We start from the raw sequence: 22314 nt of genomic DNA, 5'->3' as shown, positions 1-22314 counted from the left end.
CCCATAAATTTTACTCTAATGTGTATTTTTCTGTCCTGGAGAAGATGTAGCTGTCCAGGTGCCGCCCCCTCAGGGGTGGAGTGTCAGTAGGTCCCACTTTGAACTCTCTGTAAGGTGATCATCCAAAGTTACCCTGGTGGACAATCCCTCAGTCGTTCTCACAATGTACAATTGGGGATCTGTCAATTAGGTCGGGAATGTGACAATTAAATCGTCTCACACCCCGTTCCTCAACCACACTGGTCCTGTTTACAAAATAAGTCGCCGATTTAATGGCTCTAACTCGACAGCCAGTTCCCCGTTGGGGGTGAAGTCCCAGCCTCACATTAGTAACATAGTTTCAGCTAACTACAATTTTTAATCCTAAATCCAATTTTAATCCTAAAATTTGTAATAAGCATTTCAGTATCATGTAATCTACTCTTATTTGTCAATAACTGTTTAATCTATGACAGCAGTATTGGAATAAATTATGATTAAAATAGCTTTCTGATGGTCTATTTACATTTACATGATAATAAAATTTAATAATCCATTTTTTTCCCTATTATTCTCTTACTAGTAGAAGGGTCCTACCAACAATATGATTATGTAAACAAAGACACACACCTAAAACCAGCACAAAGTAACTCAAAATAGTACTTTTACTAATGTTTTCATCTGTAACAGACATCTTCAGGTACAATACATATGTGAGCCCGCAGGCTCTCTACGGACCTGAGCAGGGAAATGAGTGAATATCGCCAAAAAATTCCGACTTTGTAAATTTATTTCCTACAGCGATTGTTAGAAAAAAAATATTGCACTAAAATGGATTGAATGATGTTCTCTCTAAACAAATGGAGAGGAACTTTAACAACAAGATGTCAAAAAGAAAACATCTCATTATGAAAGAGGGGCAGCTGTAATTAATGTCATTGAAGAAACTTATGCTGGGAATTAACCTTCGACTTGTCAACAGTTGATCACATGATCATTTTCCCAGGCATCAAGCATAAAAGATGGAGACACTGAAATTCCAGGCAGTTGTCCCATATGAAGTCGAAGCAATGAATTAGTGACTAGGTGCCAAGTTCAACGGACCTCCACGAATGGACTGTCCCGGCCCATGCAAGTCAACGGAAAGAAGACCCAATTCTTTCTGAATTCCTCTCTCTCTGATCGAATAAACGACAACTACTGTGAAAATCGAATTTGAAGGTAGCTATAAAGTCTTGTAAACTCTCTCTCAGCGGAAGTAGCGACAGAGCTAGGTCATTAGGTCAGCACGCGAGCTGATAGTACTTTCTGTCAAGCCGCTCCATAGAAGTATATCTGTAACCTCATGTAACCGCATATAATCTTAGGTTTAGCAATATGTATCGTAGGCTTAGTGTATAATAATGTTCTTTTGTTAATTGTTCACGTAGTCCATCTGTCTTAGCCACCAAAAAGACTCCTGTCCACGTACTCATGACCTCCCCACTCACTTTTTGCCCTCCTAAGCCATCCAACCAACAAGGAGATCGGGTTTTACCAGCCCGCACAGTGTAAGTGGTCAGGAAGGATTAACCCCTGATCCTCTGCATATCTCACACATATAACACAGAACTAAATGAACAAATTAAATTAAATATGATTTTTTGAACAAATTACAAATTCAGTTCAAAATTATTTTTCTATAGATCTTTGTTAATGAGTTGTTATACATTATCATCATCAGTTATCTCTCCAGTGGGAGGGTCTGCTCTTAGGCCATTGATATTGTCTTGTGAATGTTTTAACAAGAGTGATTGGGTATTGGGTATCCATGCTGTCTTGCCACTGACACAATCCACAACAACTCCATTTCCCTTTCACCTTCCTTCAAGCAATGTGTGTGTGCTCTCTTAACAAGAGATCAAAGAGTGGACAATTTTTAACAGCAAGGGTTATGTGAACTGTAAGGTATAAAAATGGGGAATATGAATCCTTAAGGTAAACTTTAGTAGAGATGACAGATGATGATAATGTATAAGGCATTAACTAAGACCTATAGAAAAATTGTCAGAGCAACTGATGTACATATAGCATATCAATGTTCTCTGACAATTTTTTCACTCATCACAAATGATAAGAACCCAATATTTGACTGTTACTCACCCAAGATTTAAGCAGTCCGTGTGTGATGACAAAAATAACCACACATTATTATATATTGGTGCAACTGTGAGGGATCTCACTATGAGAATGAAAGAACACTAATGTACTATCAGAAAGAAACATTTATATACGGCCCAAGCTACTTATGCTGGAAGTGAGGATATACATGTTGGTCTACAGCAGCGGTCGGCAACTGGTGGTCCATGGACCATTGATGGTCTGCGAGAAAATTTGGGCGGTCTGTGGAGAAATTTGGAGAATTGTTCAACTGAAGGTTATGCAAAGTATTACGAAAAAAATGCAAAATGGTTAGTTGCTTTTTCAACTGTTTGGGTTTTTTTATTCAAATCTGAAACCAAATACGAAGTGACTGTTATCAATAAATAATAAACAATAAACAATACTGTGAGTGCGATTGTCGTCCTTCCTGGAAAGCGCTAAGAAGCCATAAACTTATTTCAAACAAGCAACAATGAACTTTCGGCTGGCATTAATTTGTTATAATTAAACACGCAAGTTACATATTAATATAGCAAAATTGAACTTTTATGATCATTATTATAATACAGATTTTGTATTGTTTAAAATAATTCATAATAGTGGTCCACGGGATTCAAAATTGGGAGTTTAGTGGTCCGTGAGGTCAGAAAGGTTGCTGACCGCTGGTCTACAGGACACACGATTGCTACACAGAGTTTCCGATAGAACACACCTTAAATACCTGGAGGCCATTGAAATTTGCATGATACTTAAGGGGTTAATATAAAAATAATATATAGCCTATGTTCATCTGGAAGGAATGAGTTTTCCAATAGCAAAAAAGTTTTAAAAATTGGTTCAGTAGATTCTGAGATTATCTCTCGCACACAAACAAACAAAAACACTCTTGCTTTATACACTGGATGACAAAAAAAATAACGCACCAGGAAGGACTTGTTGGATTTAAATAAAAATTGGTATGTGACATTGTCATAGCTAGACAGGTATATGATTGCAACCATAAAGCAAAAACATACTTTATTGTGCAGTAATGTTCAATACAGTGCAGGCACTAATATCCTGTTGGGCCGCCTCTAGTGCGGATATAAACTGTGATACGCTTTGGCATGGAGGCATAAAGGTTCCATATAATATTCTGTGGCATATCTGTCCACGCGTGATGCAACTGGGACTCAAGATGCGTCAGATCCCGCGGCTGTCACAGCTGGCGTCCCAGGTAGTCCCACACATGTTCAATTAATGATAAATCTGGAGATCGTGCAGGCCAAGGAAGTGTGGCAATGTTATGTAGGCATGCTTGGGAGACCGCTGCAGTATGTGGCTGGGCATTATTCTGCTGGAATATGCCTGTCGAAAGCCCTGCCATGAGGGGCAACACATGTGGCCGGAGGATGTATTGCACATATCATTGGGCTGTGAGGGTAGTACGCATGACAACTAGAGGTGTCCTACTGTCGTATGTTATGGCTCCCCACACCATAACACCAGGGGTTGGGCCCGTGTGCTGCTCCACAGTACAGGCTGAGTTGATGCCTTGATCAGCGGGCCACCATACCCTCACACAGCCATCGTGAGCTCCCAAACAAAAGCGGGATTCGTCGCTGAAGACAATATGCTGCCAGTCGGTAGCTGTCCATGATTGTCGTGCAAGACACCACTGCAGACGGAGGCGTTGGTGGGTGGCTGTTAATGGTAAAACACATACTGGCCGTCGGGAGACCAATCCTCCTTCTACTAAGTGCCTGGAAATGGTGCGGCTGGATACACGGTTTTGTAATGCAGGTGCCACTGCTGCATGAATGGTAGACGACGAAGCTGTAGGCGCTATCCGTGCTTGACGTACAATGAAATGATCCTCCCGCCTGATGGTCTGTCGATAGCGTCCGGAGCCTGTTTGCCGTTCATGCGTTCCCCTACATACCCACTGCTCATAACACATCCTAACAGTTCCATCAGAATGGTTCAGATGGCAGCCAATCCGGCGATATGACCATTCTCCTTCTCTCAATCCAACGATGCTACCTCTCTCAAACTCACTTAACTGAGTGTAAGGCCATCGAATGTGTCATAGAGGCATGTCTGTCACTCAACGAAGTCACAACCATCAACACAAGCGCAGGATATATGCACAAGTCGTCACAGCGTGCACCTTTATACCAGACAGAGGAAGCACTTTTCTACCCTCTGGTGGCGATACAACACAAGAACCTGATCCCAAAAGCTAATCATTTACATATCTAGCTATGATGATGCAACATACCAATTTTTATTCAAATCCAACAAGTCCTTCATGGTGCGTTATTTTTTTTGTCGTCCAGTGTATATTAGTATAGATTAACATAAGTAGCATTCTGTATTTGTAGCTATATTCCATTTGCTTAAATTACATTAGTTATACGGCATTTGGAATATTGTACAGAAATATGTAAATTCCAGATAATTCAAAACACAATAATTCAAAGTCATGATTATTTTGTCCCTTGAATTTAAAACTAATGAGGATTTTCTGTAAATGTTACCATTAACAGCCAAGGAATGTAACTATACTGTGTGTGTAATTTTGAATTGTGAACATATTTTGAGCAATATATTGATTTTTCTATTGTTATTTTAAAGACATATATTTCAACCATATAAATTGAGAACCCACTATACATAAAACATATATTACATACAAATACATTAAATCGTCCTCTTCTCTTAATTATAACAGCAACAAATATATTAAGAAAAATTAGGAAAAAATTATAAAGATTATAATCATAGGAAAAAAATTCATAAAAATTGTGTCGTATTATTATAACAAATCTAATGATTTTCATGATAAATTACATCTATAAACATCTCAAAGCCCAATGTTTTTAATCATAAGCCAAACAAAGTAGCCCAATTCAATACTGTGATCATTTGGCTGATAAATTACATCATCAAAAATCAGAAAATTTAGATTTTATTAAACAATCAAAATTAATTTTAAATTTCAATTTTTATAAAAATTAAATGCCATCTTAAAATTCTTACATTTGTAATTTTGTATAAACAAAACTATTACTCTATTAAATTTAAATAATTTGTTAATAAAAATTATTAAAATGTAAATAACTTCCCTTGAATTTATTTATGAAATTACTTACTTTCCAAAAGATCTCTTGCTAATCCAGGGTCAGATGAAGTTCGAGTAATAAATTCAGATAAAATAGCATCCATGTTACATTTTTATCTAAAATATAAGTAATTTTATATCAATATTCAGCAATAATGTTAATTTTTCAAAATCATTCTTAAAATTTTTAGAAATAATTTATTAAAATGTAATATCACTTAGAATATAATTATAATGACAAGCTTCAATTTTTAATTCTACTCTTAATTTGTTTAATTTAAATTATATGTTCTCCATCTCAAATTAGTAGCTCCTGCACATCATACTTTTCCTGATAACAACAGAGTCATGCCAGTCATCTATATAACTCCATTCATGGAAAAATTTTTGACTTCCCATCTAGACCAAAAGTTTGTATATAGTTAATCAAAGCCTCCTGTCCCTAAACTTTCCATATCTAGTCTCAATTTTCATCTAACTGTTTTCAAATTTAAGAAAAGACAGACAAACAGATGGACAACAGTGGGAATCTATAGGTCTACAATTTAAACATTGCATTCCAATTAGAGTATTAAAATTCCTCAATAAGCCAGATCACATAATAATCTGATCTCTATATTATTGTAATATAATTAGAATTTCTGATGGCAGAGAAAACACTAATTCTTGGTACTCGAATTGTTTGTTCATTATTGTGTTAGTTCATAAGGATTGCATCTGAGAACTATTTTGAATGTTTAGGTTCTTGGGAACAAGAACTTTCTGCAATCAAATAGTTCTCAATTCTTGCATTTGAATACTCCCATTTTTAGTTGAAATCATTTTAAAATAAATCTAGTAATAAAATTTTTTTTATGCACGTTAAAGTAATTTTATCATAAAAAATGAATATAGCTATGTGACATTTAGTTGATTTAGTTTAAAGATAAGATTTTTTAAAAAATATTAAAACCTGTCGAAAAAGAACTTTCCAAAATGGAAAAATAATTTATCATGTGATTCCAGTTCATAGAAATTACTATAATTAAATTAAGTATGATCGTTCCAAGCTGTGGGAACAAACATCAATAGTGGATTCCTAGAAGGACAAAGAACAAAACTTGTCCTATTAAATGTCCAGAAGGGCACCAGAGGCAGTGACACCACTGAGCAGCATGACATCAGTTCTCCTTATCAGCAATCATAGCAGTGAAAGTGAGCATTTGCAGCATGTCTGTATGCTGAATAGATCTATAGTGCAAGTGTGTGGTGTGAGAATGACCATTATTCATATACAGAAAAGTGAATGAGAATGGTTGGGAACACTGCACAGTTATACCATGAGGTGATGTGTGACCATTGCATTGAAACTCATGAAGGATTCTTTGAGCATCTACTAAGATTCTGCCTGAGATATATTTGCCATACTGTTGTGCAATGTTGTATCCTGTTTGTGCAGTTCATGATGCTAGTGGTGTCATCTATCTCAGTATCAGCACATTTCCAGACATATGTTAATAGAATCACTTTTGTTCTTTGTCCTGCCAGAAATCAACTCCTACATTTTGTCCCCATAGTTTGAAATCACCCTGTATTAAATTAAAAAATAAAAATTTTTAAAAAGTAAAATTGAAAAACACATTTTATCTTTGTGATAAATTATACAGTCAACTTGAATTAATATGAATTGCTAGGGGAACAGTAGTTAGTTTGCTTTATCAAAAATTTATATTAAAAATTTTCAAGATCAAGGTTGTATAATTTACAGAGTTAAGGATTAACAGGCAATTGAAATTTCTAAATTATAATATTTTGAATTAATTTACTAAATAAAATAAAATTTATTTACAAAAATAAATTAATGATGTAAATGATTTTCAAATCAAACAAAATGAGGAGACAGTATTTGCCATTTAAGTACAGAGCAGTATATTAGAGTGATTACTCAAAACAAAGCTAAAAGAAATCTGTAATTTTTTCTGTTGAAGATTGTTTGAAAAAGCAGAAAATAATGCTAGTGCCAAAAATTTGGCACAAAGTAGCCAAACTCGACATCTCTGTAGGCACCTCCTGATATGTAAACTAGCACGTGTTTGTATGGAACCAACCACATCCATTTAAAGAGGTGGACATCCTCAAACTTTAACTCCTATTTTCTGAGTACAGTAGAATCGTCAAATAAAACCAGATGTTTCAATTGCTCTACAATTGGAGGTTGAACCCGTCTTTGCTTACTAAGAGAAGAAAATTATTCTACTCAAAATAGAACAGTACCACTTTGCTTTTTACACTTTTCAACAAGAATAATAAAATTTTTATTGGAAATAGGGTTATTTCCAATAATAATTTAGTGGTTGTGAAAATAATTTACAGTTCAGTTTAATGAATTCTGGTAAAATTTTTGTTCACTTTGTCACATGGAAATTATTGTTGTGACAATGACATTTTGCCAGGACAACAGCAATATTTGCTTCAATGTGAGAATTTGCTTTATTGGTGTTTGTTTTAAGGTGAGTAAACTGTATTTCTGTTCACTACAAACAAAATTTATACATCAAACATTCCTAGTAAAAATTTGTATTAAATATGGATCATAAGCAATACTAATATTCCTTATACAGTGGAACCTTGCTTAACGAACACCTCTCATAACAAGTAATTCATATAACGAGCAAAACAAATTGTAAAAAAATGACTTGATTAACAAGCAACGTTTCACATAACGAGTGATGAGAAGAGGGAAAGTCCCGGATTGTGCGCATGCTATATCGTTTCTCTAGCATCTTAGTATCGCTTGTGATCACACATTTTTCCAAACTTGTGTTCAGACATATTACATATAAACATCAACAACCATAGCTCGTTATATAATAAACATGCCAAACGATATGCCAAATTCTTGGTCTATGTAAAGGCTATAGTTAAATATTAAACATTAAATAATTTGACTAGAGATAGGCAGTTATTCTGCTATCTCTTATTAAATTTAATGACCAATCTGATATTAAATTTTGATTTTTTTTTGTTTTCTACAAATTGAATTTGCATTCTAGGTTCATTCTGCACTAAAAAAATGATGATGATGATTAACACTCCTTAACAATGTATATTGTATAATTTTCTTTGAATAAATGTTATACATAAAATATTTGAGTATTTTTTCCAGCATGGAATGCATTATCATATTTTACATTAATTTACATGGGAAAAATTTTGCTTAATTAACGAGTGTCTCACATTACAAGTAAGATTCTGGAACAAATTATGCTCGTTAAGCAAGGTTCCACTGTATATTTTTGCAATATTCTATACGTTTCTCAGGATGATATACAAATAAAAATTTTAAATTCAACTTCCACTTAAAGTATTTTTTGAGGTCATATATTTATTGATAATGTTAATGATAAAATATTTTTTAAAACTTAATTTAATTAAGTTTGATTTGTTGTTTGATAGAATAATTTGATTTGTGATTATTCTAATAAATTTCTACAAATATTTAGAATTTTAAAATATTATTGTATTGGCATAATATTATGGCTAAGAATACAAAGATACAAATTTCTCAATGAAGACATTAAGTTTTTTTATATAAAATTAAATAAACATCTAAAGAAAAATATGTCTCAAAATTAATTCACAGAGGAAAACAGGATAGAATAGAACATTTCCAAAATTATAGGACATTTTCAGCATCTTACCTATTAATTAATAACATTTCCTGACAGTTATTAAAATTTATGGATTTACAGAACAAGATTTGTATACTGCTTTTCAGAACATGACTCCATTTCTTATAGTTCAGAAATTAAAACTAAAAAACATTGTTGTATTATCTTTTTTAGAGGTCAGTAAAAAGCAAAAAACACTTATTTAACTCTAAAACTTTACACGCACACACGGTGGCACAAAATTCTGTCACCTCCTACAAAAAATTAATTCTGTTACATTTGTTGTTTGTTTTAGATAAAAGAACATTAAAAAAAAAAAAATGATTGCAAAAATAAACTTAAAAACTCATGCCATGGTTTAAATAACTTCTGGAAGAAACGAATGCTGAACTCAGCGAATTTTCTTCCAGAAGTTAAAAAATGATTGATTCAACTACATCATCGAAGAACATATAATTGCTAGTTGTTGGGTAATTGAAAGGGAAAGAACAAAAAAAGAATAGGGAGCAAATGGAAGAGGTGCTTGCAAACTTCAAACTTCCAGCAGTGATATAACAGCCTCCTCCAAATAGCACACTTTTTTGGGAGGACCATAGAATTTTTACAATGGGTAGTGCAAAAGATAATTAAAGAAGTGGCAAATCTTCCACCAAATATGAAAACAGTGAAGTCCAAGAGTCAGTGCTGAAATTGTCCATAAAATCAATGCAGAAGCAATCTGAGGAACTGGGTATACCCGAATGACAATGCATACACTTATCCTTTGTTCTAACTGTTGTAAAAATCTTATGCTCCCATCAGAAAAGTGTTCTTTCTTGGAGAAGGTTGTCATCCAAATCTGTGTTAGAAATCTGCCTGTACAGTACCTCTTCCATTGTTTCTCTGTTCTTTCCCTTTTATAAACACAACAACTAGCAATTATATATTCTTCAAACAGTAAGATGTCAAACTTTCATAACTCTCTTCATCATGATGTTTATATACTTTAAATTTTTTATTCTACTCCAAAACAATTTAAGCAAAATTAGCAATCATTTATTGTGACATCATCACAATGCCTGATTGCAATTTTTATCACAAAGCTCTCAATTTTAGTAGTGTCTCGTCCCTGTACATCATACTTTTCCTGTTAACAACAGTTATGCCAATCATCCATATAACTCCATTCAGGAGAAAATTTCTGAACTGAAATAATGTGACTTCCAGTACAAACTGGAAGTTTGTATATAGTTAATTGGATCCTCCTGCCCTAAACTTTCCATATCTGGTCACAACTTTCATCTAACTCTATTTTCGAGATTAAGGAAGGACAGACAGACAAAAGGACATCAGTGGAAATTTATAGGTGTATATATATATATATATTTCTAAGCTGCAATTTTTGAAAATTGCAGCCCAAGAAATGTTCTACTGAAATTTCTTTTCTTGATTACTGAAAACTCTCCTTTATACAGCAGAGTCCCAGAAATACAACTCTTAACTCAACATTCTGTAAAATTCATAGAATGACTAGCTTTCCTTACGCAAAGATATTTTAATTTAGGTAATAATGGCTCTCATGTAAACAAACTACTCATGTACGAGACCAATTACTGATACATGTAAACATCACTGTTAAACCTTTACTTCCGGTAAGAAATGATACATAAATAAACAAACAAGAAGATTAAGATTAAGATCAAAAAGATCTTAATCAAGATCTGCCTCAGATTCTTGGATCACTTGAGTTCCAATTATGGAATGCAAAGATTCGATCTTTGCTTTCCATAACCGGAACTCAATTGATTCCTTTGCTGAATTAGCTAGAGAAGAATATCATCAGCATAAAGAAGACAGTCAATTTCAACACGAGAAGACAATGCTATCATAGATCTTTGACTTCTCAGAGAGATAGGAAGATCGTTCAAAAACAGAATAAAAAGGATAGGACTCAGTGGTTCTCCTTGAGGTAGCCCTCTATTGGACTCGACATAATCAGTACACAATGAAAAAGTTTCTATAAGCTATCTAGTATTAGAAAACAGACTCTTAAGTAATTTGACAAAAAATGCAGAAAGACCAATGCTCCTAAGCTTGTACAATAATAAATCAATTCGTTCGAGACTGCATATTATTCAATATTAAACAACTTACTATATTGGAAGTAATAAAATTGGGCTGCACGTTCATGAGGTGTTATAGTAAGTTGTTTAATATTGAATAATAAGCAGTCTCGGATGAATTGCACTTTGGCAACACCAGCCAAAAGGTATAGAACCACAGTATTAAAGATATGTAGAAACAATACAAAGCTCGAATTTTTGACAGAATGCAAAGTACGCTTACCCCACAGATGCACATCACTTATCCCTAAACTTAGAATAATTTGTTTATGTAAGGGAATCCACAATATAAGAAGGAGAAAGTTTGTCCTGCTAATCGAACTAGAAAATGAGCTATATGACTGCGACCCTATGCTCTTAAAAGATGTTAACACAAGAATAGTAACATTGGCCACGCAGGTGACAGATAGATGTAAGAAGAGATACAAGAACAAAATGGCATGGATCTTAAAACATCAAAAGGATCCTTTTAAAGAATTGATCAGCCCAAAAATTGTATGCTGGGACAACATAGTATTACCTACATACATAAAAGAAGCATGTAAATACGACCCTAAATACGCCCACCACCATTAATCTCACACTACAAACTCATCCCAGATATTGAGCAAGCATTAGAGGGCCTCAGCAAAACTAAGAAAGAAATGTTTAGATGGGAAATTGCACTGAAACTCAAGCATGATAAATGTAAAAGAGACAGAGATCCTATATGGGCGTATATCCCCGTTGACTCCAAGGCTTTTTGGATTTGCTAAAACCCATAAAAAGCGCAAGGATATAAGACCAGTTGTCGATAAAGGATATGCTCCCACAATAGTACTGGAGAAATGGGTACACAACTTTGTGCGCCAACATGCTCCCAATAATCCATACAGTGTCAAGCAACCTTTAGAGGTTTTAAGCAAATTGACTAATATTAACTCGCAGGAAGTTAAGTATATGACAGTGCTAGACTACAAAGCGTTATATCCATCCGTTAAACTGGAATCCTGCTTTTGTCATCTAAAAGATATCTACTTAGCAAAATCCCTTCTCCAGAAAAGAAAAGAAAATGCATCTTAGAACTGGCACACCTCACCACTTTTTCTGCCCTATTTAGCTTCAAAGGCATTACGTACATGCAACAAAAAGGGGTAGCTATGGGAAGCCCCCTTGCAGGTACGCTATGTGAGATGATACTAGCAATGCTAGAAAAAGCAGTGCTGCTGAAGTATGAAGCACAAATGATAATGTATGCTCGATACATAGACAATGTACTTATATTCTGAAATGTTAAGCCCAACATACAGCGTTTTATAAAAGATATAAATGACAACAGATTTGGTTTGGAGATAGAGCTAGAGCAGGAAAACGACAAGATCGTACATTTCCTGGATCTTTATATACAAATTAACCGCCTAGGACAATTCAGTACTAAAGTCTACAAAAAGCCCTCATATAACCCCATATTTATTCTGTGGATCTCGCACGATCCTCCTTCATATAAGCTGGCAGCGTTCAGAGCGCTTATCACAAGAGCTTATTCGCATTGTAACAATGCAAGGGATAGAACGGAGGAAGTGAAATTTATATATAATTTAGCCAAGAAATACAAGATCAACATTAAGGCTATTACCAGCATAGATGTAAGAAGAGATACAAGAACAAAAAGATGCAAGAGCAGGATGCACCATAAGAAGAAAGACTTATCCAATAATCAAGGGTGTATAATGATGGAATATAACGCATCACTGAGCAATATCTTTCGACGCATAGGAAAAGCCAAGAACAAAAGAATTGTATATAAAAGAACCCCCACCACATACCAACTATTAAGATCTGATAAAGCTGAAGCAGACAGAAACACACTCTCCGATGTTTATAAAATCCCTGTTATGGATTGTATGCGACATAATAAATTAATGTATATAGGAGCCACAGGAAGATCTATCAAAGCCAGGTTAGCAGAACACCAAGGAAATATAAGAAAGGAACAACCGTGCACTGTGCTGGCCACCTATGTTTTAGCGGACCCACAAGATGTCAAAGCCGAGTGGGACCAAGCAAGTCTACTGCAGATAATTCGAGACTGTAAACACCAACACTATGCGGAAGCTTGGAAAACTTGTAAAGCGAACCATAAAGGCCTCACAATCAATTTTCAAGAATCTACAAAAGTGTTGGCAGCATGGTCCTCTAGCCTAATATAAACCGTATTATTAGAAAGATAATATGCATTATTAAACAATGCATTTATGTGAAAAAGATGATCAGGGGTCATAACTCTGCATGTATTATTTTTTTGGTATTTTAATTTTCTGTAAGTTTATGCTTTGCATAATTCTGGTTGCAAGGTTAAAGATGACGTACATAAGTTGCAACGGAATGTATTTCAAAAATTCGAAAAGCCAGTTTGTTTTTTGCATTTGTACTAAGCGTTTGATTTTTACAGTTGTTTTAACTGTTTGTTTTTTATTTTCTTTTTCTTTTTCTTGAGAAAGGTCATTTAACATGATCGAAAACGTTTGGAAGTAATAAAATTGGGCTGCACATTCACAAGGTGTTGTAGTAAGTTGTTTAATAAGAAATCATGATCGACTGTATCGAAAGCTTTCTTGAGATCAATAAAAAAGGTATATAGTTTCCCTCATTTCCTCGAAAGAGATATTTGAATGAGACCAATCAAAATAAACAAATTGTATTTGATGCCTCAATCTTTAACAAATGCTCCTTGGAGATGTGTAACAATATTAAACTCATTCATACAATTCCAAAGACAATTTGCCATAATTGTTGAAAAAACCTTTCTAAATACAGTGGAACCTTGCTTAATGAGCATAATTCATTCCAGAATCTTATTCATAATGCAAAACACTCATTAAGCGAAACAATTTTTCCTATAGAAATTAATGTAAAATATGACAATGCATTCCACGCTGAAAAAATGCTCAAATGTTTTATGTATAATGTTTATTCAAAAATAATTGTACAATATACACTGTTAAGGAGCGTGAATCATCATCGTCTTTTCTTCTAGCATAGAATGAACCATCCTGGAATGAGAATTCAATTTGCAAAAACAAACAAAAAAAAAAAAAAAAAAAAATCACAGCTAATATGTTTGATAAACACTCCAAACAATATGCCAAATTCTTGGGTTATGTAAAGGCTATAATTAAATATTAGAAATTAATTAATTTGACTAGAGGTAGGCAGTTATGTTTCCATCTTGTATTAAATTTAATAATTACAAATAGTTAATTTTTAATTCAGACATTTCTAAAATTTAATTTGGAATCGGTCATTAAATTTAATGACCCAAAAATTTGGCATATCGTTTTGTGTGTTTATTATATAACAGGTTATGGTTGTTGATGTTTATAAGTAATGTGTGTGAACACAAGTTTGGAAAAATATGTGATTACAAGAGACAGTAAAATGCTAGCAGAACAAGTGCTAAACGCAGACTGATGGAGCATGCCGCATGCACACAATTCAGGACTTCCCCTCTCCTCATCATTCATTATGCAAAACATTGCTCATTAAGCAAGGCAAATTTTTACAATTTGTTTTGCTCGTTATGTAAAATACTTGTGCGAAGTGCTCGTTAAGCGAGGTTCCACTGCACGTTAATTAAAGCAATTGGTCTATAATTAGTTGACATCTGCCTACTTCCCCTCTTATAAATCATTCTTAAAGCAATTTGTTTCCAAGATAAAGGAAAAGAACAACTAGACCAAAAGGAGTTAAACATATCTAATACATCTAGTAGAAAGGTATTTTATCATTTCATTCCTTATATTATCAAGACCTGGGGTCTTGATAATATAAGGATAATATAATAAGGTCTTGATAATATAAGGTTCTTTCTGGTTAGTTTCCAATTTGCTCAAAGTGATATGGTTGTCCAAAAGAGGAACATTATTACCAAAACTTAAATCAATATAAATTACTGTATTTGGTCCAGTGAAATGCTCCTGCAAATAATTCAGCCAATCTGAGGGGGCTATAGCATTTTCACACGGTTTCTTAATTCAAAATTTATTAACTAGTGACCAAAAATTTCTAGTATTTTTTTGTTTTCAATAATAATGAGTTTATTTTAGCCAAAAATAAATTTTTTCTTTGCCTTACATAGCAACTTGTAACTTTTATTTAATTTACAGTATTTGTCCAATAGATTTCTAGTTTTGTTTCTTCTAAACATTTGTAGTATTCATTTCTTTGTTTTCTTTAAATGCAGACACTGAGGATCGAATCACTGCTTCTCAAATGATAATAAAGAAATATTTTTCCTAACCATTCCACATCACAAAACCAAAGTCAACAAAGTCTTTAATAGTTCATCATAGTAACTCTGTGCATCCAACAAAAAGATCCCTTTAACAGAGGTATATAGAAAGCTGATCATAGACAAATAGTCATCTGATCTTTCTTGTTTCCATATGTAGCAAATTTTTGGAAGATTCAGAGTCAATATACTATCCATTGTAAATTCAATGATATTGAAATTGGAAAATGATCAGAATTGAAAATATCAAGAACTCTAAAATCTAATAGTCAATAGTCTGTTTAATAAATTTGCATTTACTGTTATTAGATCTATAACAGATTGACTGTTGAAAGAAAGGTAAATTTAGCCGGGTAGTCTGAAGCACATTGACCATTTAAAATATACAATCCATGCAACTTAATCAATTGTAAAAAACTTTTTCCTCTTTGGTTCAATATTAAATCATTAGATCTTCGGAAATTTAAAATATTAATATTACTCCCAGCATAAAAATTATCTAGTTCCTCGCCTATTCTAGTGTTCATATCTCCCAAAATAACTATATCATACTCAGAGAAATTCATCAACATGTCTTCCATTTTTTTAACAGTACATCATAGAGATCTATTCTCAAATAAATAAGAACTATTATCAAACTATGACCAAGTGAACAAAAATTTCTCCTGTAATTAAATCTAATTACAATTAGACTGTCGGAATTAAACACTACTGAGAAACCTAGTTTCTGGAAAACTGGAAGAATGAGACTGCCATATGGACGACCGGGACCAGTTGGTTTTCTAGCAAGTTGTTTATATAAAAACAAATCTGGGTTCAACAAAGAAAGAACCAGTTTAAAAAAATTAGTTAACCAAGTCTCAGTAAAAGCAACTAAATCATAATTTTGCACTAAGTGTATAAACACTTGGTCATTAACTGTCAAGACAAGATTCTCATTACTAAAGTTTTATTTCTTTCTTTAGTAATTGTTCCACTTAACACTTTTGGCTGGATTTGTCTAAAAAAGTATCAATTTTCTGTTATTCATTCATTTCCAAATTGAAGGTGAATTTGTCACCATTGACAGTCAGGCAATCGGCTCTCAGAAATACTTTTTTATTCAAAGATTTAGCTTATGCAAAAAAAGGCAACAATTTTCTATGCCTTAGTCTTGATCTATATGACAAATCATCAAAGACCCTAATGTGCAAGTAGGACAGCGATGCCTGGATTTTCTTTAAATTTTTAAAAATAACTCTTTTGTCATCTTGAGTATAGAGCTTAAACAAAATAAGCAGAGTTCCCAATATTCGATAACTATTATCAATAATAAAAGGAATAGACTCCCCATTTTGTCTTTTAAATAATTCAATAAAACTATTAGAATTATTAACTATTTCTTCGTCACCATCACTCAAACCAGAAACAATAATGTTATCTTTCTTCGAATCATTGTATATAGAATCTATATAATAATTCTAAAGAGAAAATTTATCCATACATAGTTTTAAAAGACCAAAGTTTGGTAATTTCTCCTTCCAGGCAAGACAGATGTTCATCATACTCCTTATGTAAATTAGACAGCCAGTCAAATTTCAATGACAGTTCTTCCAGTTTCAATAGAATAGTATCAAAACATTCCTTGAGTAAACACAGAATCTTCTGAGGTTGAGAAGGAATATCCTGCGATGCAAAATAGTCATCCAGTTGAGATGATTTCAATGTTGGTTCACTTGGATATCGATTACATTTACCAGCAGAAGTCAAAGCTTTATTGCGAGGTGAAGAAGGTGGTGTACAAGACATTGGACTTGGGTTAAGTTCGACTCCTCCAATAACAAGCAAAAAGAACAAAATTAAAACAGAAAGTATCACAGTGGAAAAAAACATCTTCAATAAAGTCAGTTAATGGCAAATAGTTGAATTGTAGTTTGTAACAGTAAGTTGTAGAAAAAACACACCAACACCAGCACTGCCAAAAGCGCCCCCCTATTAAAATATACAGTGGGTGACCAGTTAATCCGTTCCAAGACTTTGTTCGCTATCCAAATTGTTTGTTAACCGATTATCGATTTACCATAGGTTTTTTATGAAAATTTGATTAATTCGTTCTGGAGACCCCAAAAAATAAAAAATATATACTTTCTTACTGTTTATTTATATGCAGTAATAAAAATACATATATACACAGTCTTGCAATTTTTTTTATTAGTCATGTTTCTTCTGTTTGTGGGAGTTAAAAAAATCTGTCTAATGTCAATTACTTTTCTCTCTTCTTCAGGATTTTTCAGAAGCAATTAATAGCATTGTAATTGTAGAGATCCCAAAAGCCTATTAACCTCAACCTGGTTTGGATGCCATTTTAAGACCGTTGTTCTGACATCCTTCCACTTCTTCAAAAGATTTTTAATAGCAGATATTGACATTAATTCTCTTTTCCAGAAGAAAACATATCTTGCCAAGTTTCTTGGTGTTCTTCATTCAAGAGTTCTTGGCAATCTTTGTCTTCAGATCAGTTTCAGGTTTCATTATGATCTCTTCAATGTTCTTTATTTCTCAGATGTGATTTTTGTTACTCCTTTAGCTGCTTGAGTCTTCTTGATTATATTGTATCTTTCTTAGATAAGATTGAACTGTGGCCTACTGTAGACCTGTTCAAGCCATATTGCCCAGCAACATCAGACATCTTCTGCCCACTCCCCACCTTTGCTATTATACTCTCACCCCGAAAATAAAAACAGACGCAAAACTTAACGAGTGCCTGCCTGACAGTCTCACAAACACTATAAGAGGCTCAAAGTTTGGAGGAATACTATCCGATCAGTATATACTGGGTTGAGCATTGATGTCTACGTCTCCCACTCTCCGAAAAGTTTTGAATTGTTGCCCGAAGACAAGGGAAGACAAATCAGTATTCATTATTTTATGTCACTTCTTGTGTTTGTTCTGTGAGGTGTTCGTTGTCTAAACATAAAAATCTTTCACAAAAGTGTTCATTATCTAATTTGTTCATTAACCAATCACATGTTGTATATTAAATGCTAACTTATAAATTGATCAGCAATAAAAATAAGTGAAAAATTATCAAAATATGGGTTTCTTAATAATAATAATCTCCATTTACAGTAGAGTCCTGAAAACTCAGCCTAATGTGGACCGAAGGGTGGCCGAGTTTATGAAAATGCTGGGTTATCGGGAATGGGGTTAAAAAAGAATAAGTACGAGGGTTTCCTCAGAAAATACTGTACTGTACTTGTATGTATTGTTTGCTTGAGAATACAACAGAGAATAAACTGCCCAAATACCCTTAAACAAAGGAAAAGTACATACTTTATGAAGGCATAGAGCCTTTACTACATGAAAATAAAAATTTATGAATACACAGTGTACAGTAATTTACTTGATAAGACAGACTTCAGAAAAATATTTTATGAGGCATAAAGCTATCTATAATGAAAATTAACCAGCCAACTTTGAAAAAACTGGCTACTTTTTTTTAAAGAAATGCATAATGTCCTGTTGTCTTCCACACTGCACTCTGCGTTTTGCTGCTTCATCATGAAGATGACGAAGGAACAGTAAGTCCATTACTGATACACCTTGTTGTTCAAAATACTGAAGGGCAGTTTCGACAGCCTTTAGTTCCTCACTATGTGATATTTTAGGAGCTTGTACGATGGAGTCCTCAATGTCAACATCTTCATCATTTTCCAGCATTTTTTCATTAACTGTGACAGCAGCAATAATTTCTGCATCGGACATAATGTGCCAGACACATGGTGGAAGAGTGGGAGTGTGGCTGAGTTATCCAGACTGCTGGGTTATCGAGTGCCGAGTTTTCGGGACTCTACTGTATTACATTTATTTTTCAAGTTTAGTAAAAACATAAATGGAATTCATATGACAGCAACCCTCTGAATGATGTTACTGTGTGAACTCGACCCATTTTAAGCAGCCTGAGTATCATAGGTTATTGTATCATGAATGTTATGCAATGTTAAAAGTATTTGAGTTGAAGTAAAATAATTCTTTTTTGTGTGTACATATTTGTGTTATTATATATTATAGTTAATATATATATACTAGATTATTTTTATATTCTAATATACTTTAATAGTGTATGTCATGAGAGATAATGCAATGTGTTGCTACTTATTACAGTGCAATCTAATCCAAATTTTCTATAATTTAAATTGTTTCTGTCCATGATATACATCTAAGGTTAATGTGAGCCTAGGTATACAAAATGGCGGCACTTCCGGTAACCTCGATGGCAAGTATTTTTAGAAAAGAAATGTAGATGGCGCTGATAGTAATGATGCCTTCGTATGCAAATATCCATCAAAAAATTCCATTCAGGAAACATGAGGAATAATGTGAATTTCGAATTTTGGTTACAATGTAGACGGATTATGCACGTTGTTAATTTTTTTAAAAGTGTGTGTGTTTTTTTAAAGTTTGTACAATTTACTCGAAGTCTAAAGTTATTGTGGAGGAAAGTTTGTCAATGGTAATTAACATGTTAAACGTGTCCTTAATGTGTTTAATACGTGTTAAATGTCATAAAAGCGTATTAAAGGTGTGTTAACATTGTGTGAGGTAAAAATTTTGTAAAGGGTTTATATGTGGTTTAAATGTGCGTTTATAGTATGTAAATGTGTTAAATGTGTTTAAAAGTGTGTAACTGTGTGTTAAACGTGTTAAATTTGTCATAACCAAGGATATGTAGGGTAGATGTACCAGTTTTGGCCAGCGTACCAGTTCTGGCCAGAAAACAAATTTAACTTAAAAATATAATAACCACATATTCAAATCTGTCCAATGAAACAAACTTTTATTGTTAACTGTTCACATAGTTAACAATAAAAGTTTGTTTCATTTGTGATTATATTTTTAAGTTAAATTTGTTTTCTGACCAGAACTGGTACTACACTGGCCAAAACTGGTACATCTACCCTAATAGCGATTTCTGACCTGAAAGACAACGCATGGAAGGCTAGGTGGCCATGGATCGCAGGTGCCACCCTCTGTGGAGACGCTGCCTATCGTAGATGAAAAGGCAAGAGATGTGAATCATAAGACTGCAGTTCTTAAGAGGAATAAAATTTATGTACAATACAGACAAATTTTGTTCAAACCACTGATGTATAGAATCTCGTAATTCACTTTGTCCATGCGTTGATTGAATTTATAGGTAGTATGATGACTTTTTTATTTTTTGTTTATGGTCCAAGAGTAGGAAAAGTAACCAAAAGCAGGGGAAAAAGTAAGTAGCAAATTTACGTTTTAAAAATGTTTTAGTTTTAAAAAAGTTTAAATATAGGCGCATTTAGGTTATTGTCGACGGTTGCCATCTTGTTTGCACATTTGCGTGTGCAAACAAGATGGTGAACGGAAGCGCCGCCATTTTGTATACCTAGGCTCACATTAACCAGATCTAAATATAATAATCATCAGTTCAAGTAATCATTTTCACTCTCATATTAATTCTGAACAATTACACAGTATTTTGGTTGCATATTTTAAATTAAATTATATTAGGGTACATCCATACATTTGCTATTCACTGATGCCAAATATATGCCTTTCACCAAACTATTGACCTAACTGTTCGGCAAGTGCACACATACACACATTTGATTATTTGCTAAGCATCAGTTCATTGTGGGAATGACAAGTTTGAGAGTTAGAAAATGGACAATTTTCAAACAATAATTTGTGCTACTGCTTTTATAGTTCCAAGTAGTTCATATCTATTAATGGGGGGGGGAAAAAACCTAAAAGAAGATAGATAGCAGATGGTCTCACCTCACCAAAGCAAAAAAAGAAAATTTTTTAAAAATAACACAATAAAACTATATTGCAAAAAATGATAAAAAAAAACTACATAGAAAAAAGTAAATAAATATTTAAACTATAAACCAAATAATAAAAAATAAACTAAACTCAAAAATAAAAGACTAGATCTAGCTTAAAAAGGACTAAAATAGCAATACTGATGACAAAACAAGAAAATACACAAGTGCAAGCACAAATGTGTGGATGGGCAACATGAATGCATGGAGATAAGAATTCATCTCCTTTGATTCAACACAATTTACCAACAAGAATCGAGAAACAGCAAAAACAATTATTTGCCATGAGTAAATTATCCACACTACTTAGTATTTGCCAAACGTTTGCTCAGCATTCAGAAAATAGGGAATGTGTGAATGTGCCCTTATATTAATAAATACTTTTATGTTTTATTATAACATGTATACAATCTGCAAAGCTTCATCTACCTATTGTACAGATGTCCTGGTGATTCAAACAAATTTCACTGTAAATAATTCTCTTTATTATTTCAAATAAATCAGATCTTAAATTTATTTTTTGTTTTTAAAATATCTAATTTTCATTCTTAATTCTGATAATAGAAAAATGCACTGTAATTTTGAAATTATAATATTAAATTATCTATTATTTCACCAACTATGTTGCATTAAATTTATTAATATTACTTTCTTAACAAATTCATTTTAAAATACACATATGACAAATATATAATATAAAAAAGCCTTCTAAAGATAATTAAAAGGAAGACATCATAAGCTAGATACATTGTAAAGGAATCTCGAAAAAAGCTGACGAAAACAATGCTTCAGAAAAAATGGAAGAACAAAAAAGGAATGGAATGATGTTACAAAAGAACAAACTACATTATACAAACACACTTTTCATACATTTCTAGCATTAACTTTACACACCAAACAAACGTCTTCAGCCTCATTTACAGGTCTGCTTCAGGCTTTTGAAGACACTTGAAAAGAACAAACAGGGACAGCATTCGTTAAGTAGATAACAGACAGAAAAACTTTGAGAATTGAGGGGCTTGGTGGAAAAATGGTATATCCCACATTAGGAAGTTTTGTGAGAAAAAGCAGGAGTTGTGTTTCAATTCACCAATTCACCACCACTTTAATTTGCAACATTTTATTAACATACGGCCGTACAACCCACGGACAATACGACTGAAGCGTTAAAGTTTCTTGAAAGACGGATTGACACACGAATCCAGATTTGTCAACTCGTTTTCCGTAGTTT

At 33.3% G+C, this 22314-nt stretch overlaps 1 protein-coding gene across 3 annotated transcripts in view; it reads right to left on the bottom strand.

The window, feature by feature from the left end:
* LOC136976400 (OTU domain-containing protein 7B-like) overlaps window positions 1–22314 on the bottom strand; it is a 32829-nt gene that overhangs the window by 7491 nt on the left and 3024 nt on the right. For all 3 annotated transcript variants that reach the window (XM_067271661.1, XM_067271660.1, XM_067271662.1), the window contains exon 2: window positions 5256–5341. In XM_067271661.1, the coding sequence (XP_067127762.1) occupies window positions 5256–5328 (73 nt within the window). In that variant the 5' untranslated portion in view covers window positions 5329–5341. The remainder of the gene's footprint in view (window positions 1–5255; window positions 5342–22314) is intronic.

This window comes from Centruroides vittatus, unplaced genomic scaffold (genome assembly GCF_030686945.1).
Source record: "Centruroides vittatus isolate TY-2023 unplaced genomic scaffold, ASM3068694v2 contig_400, whole genome shotgun sequence".
Classification (NCBI taxonomy): domain Eukaryota; kingdom Metazoa; phylum Arthropoda; class Arachnida; order Scorpiones; family Buthidae; genus Centruroides; species Centruroides vittatus.
This window is presented reverse-complemented; position numbering and strand designations above follow the sequence as displayed.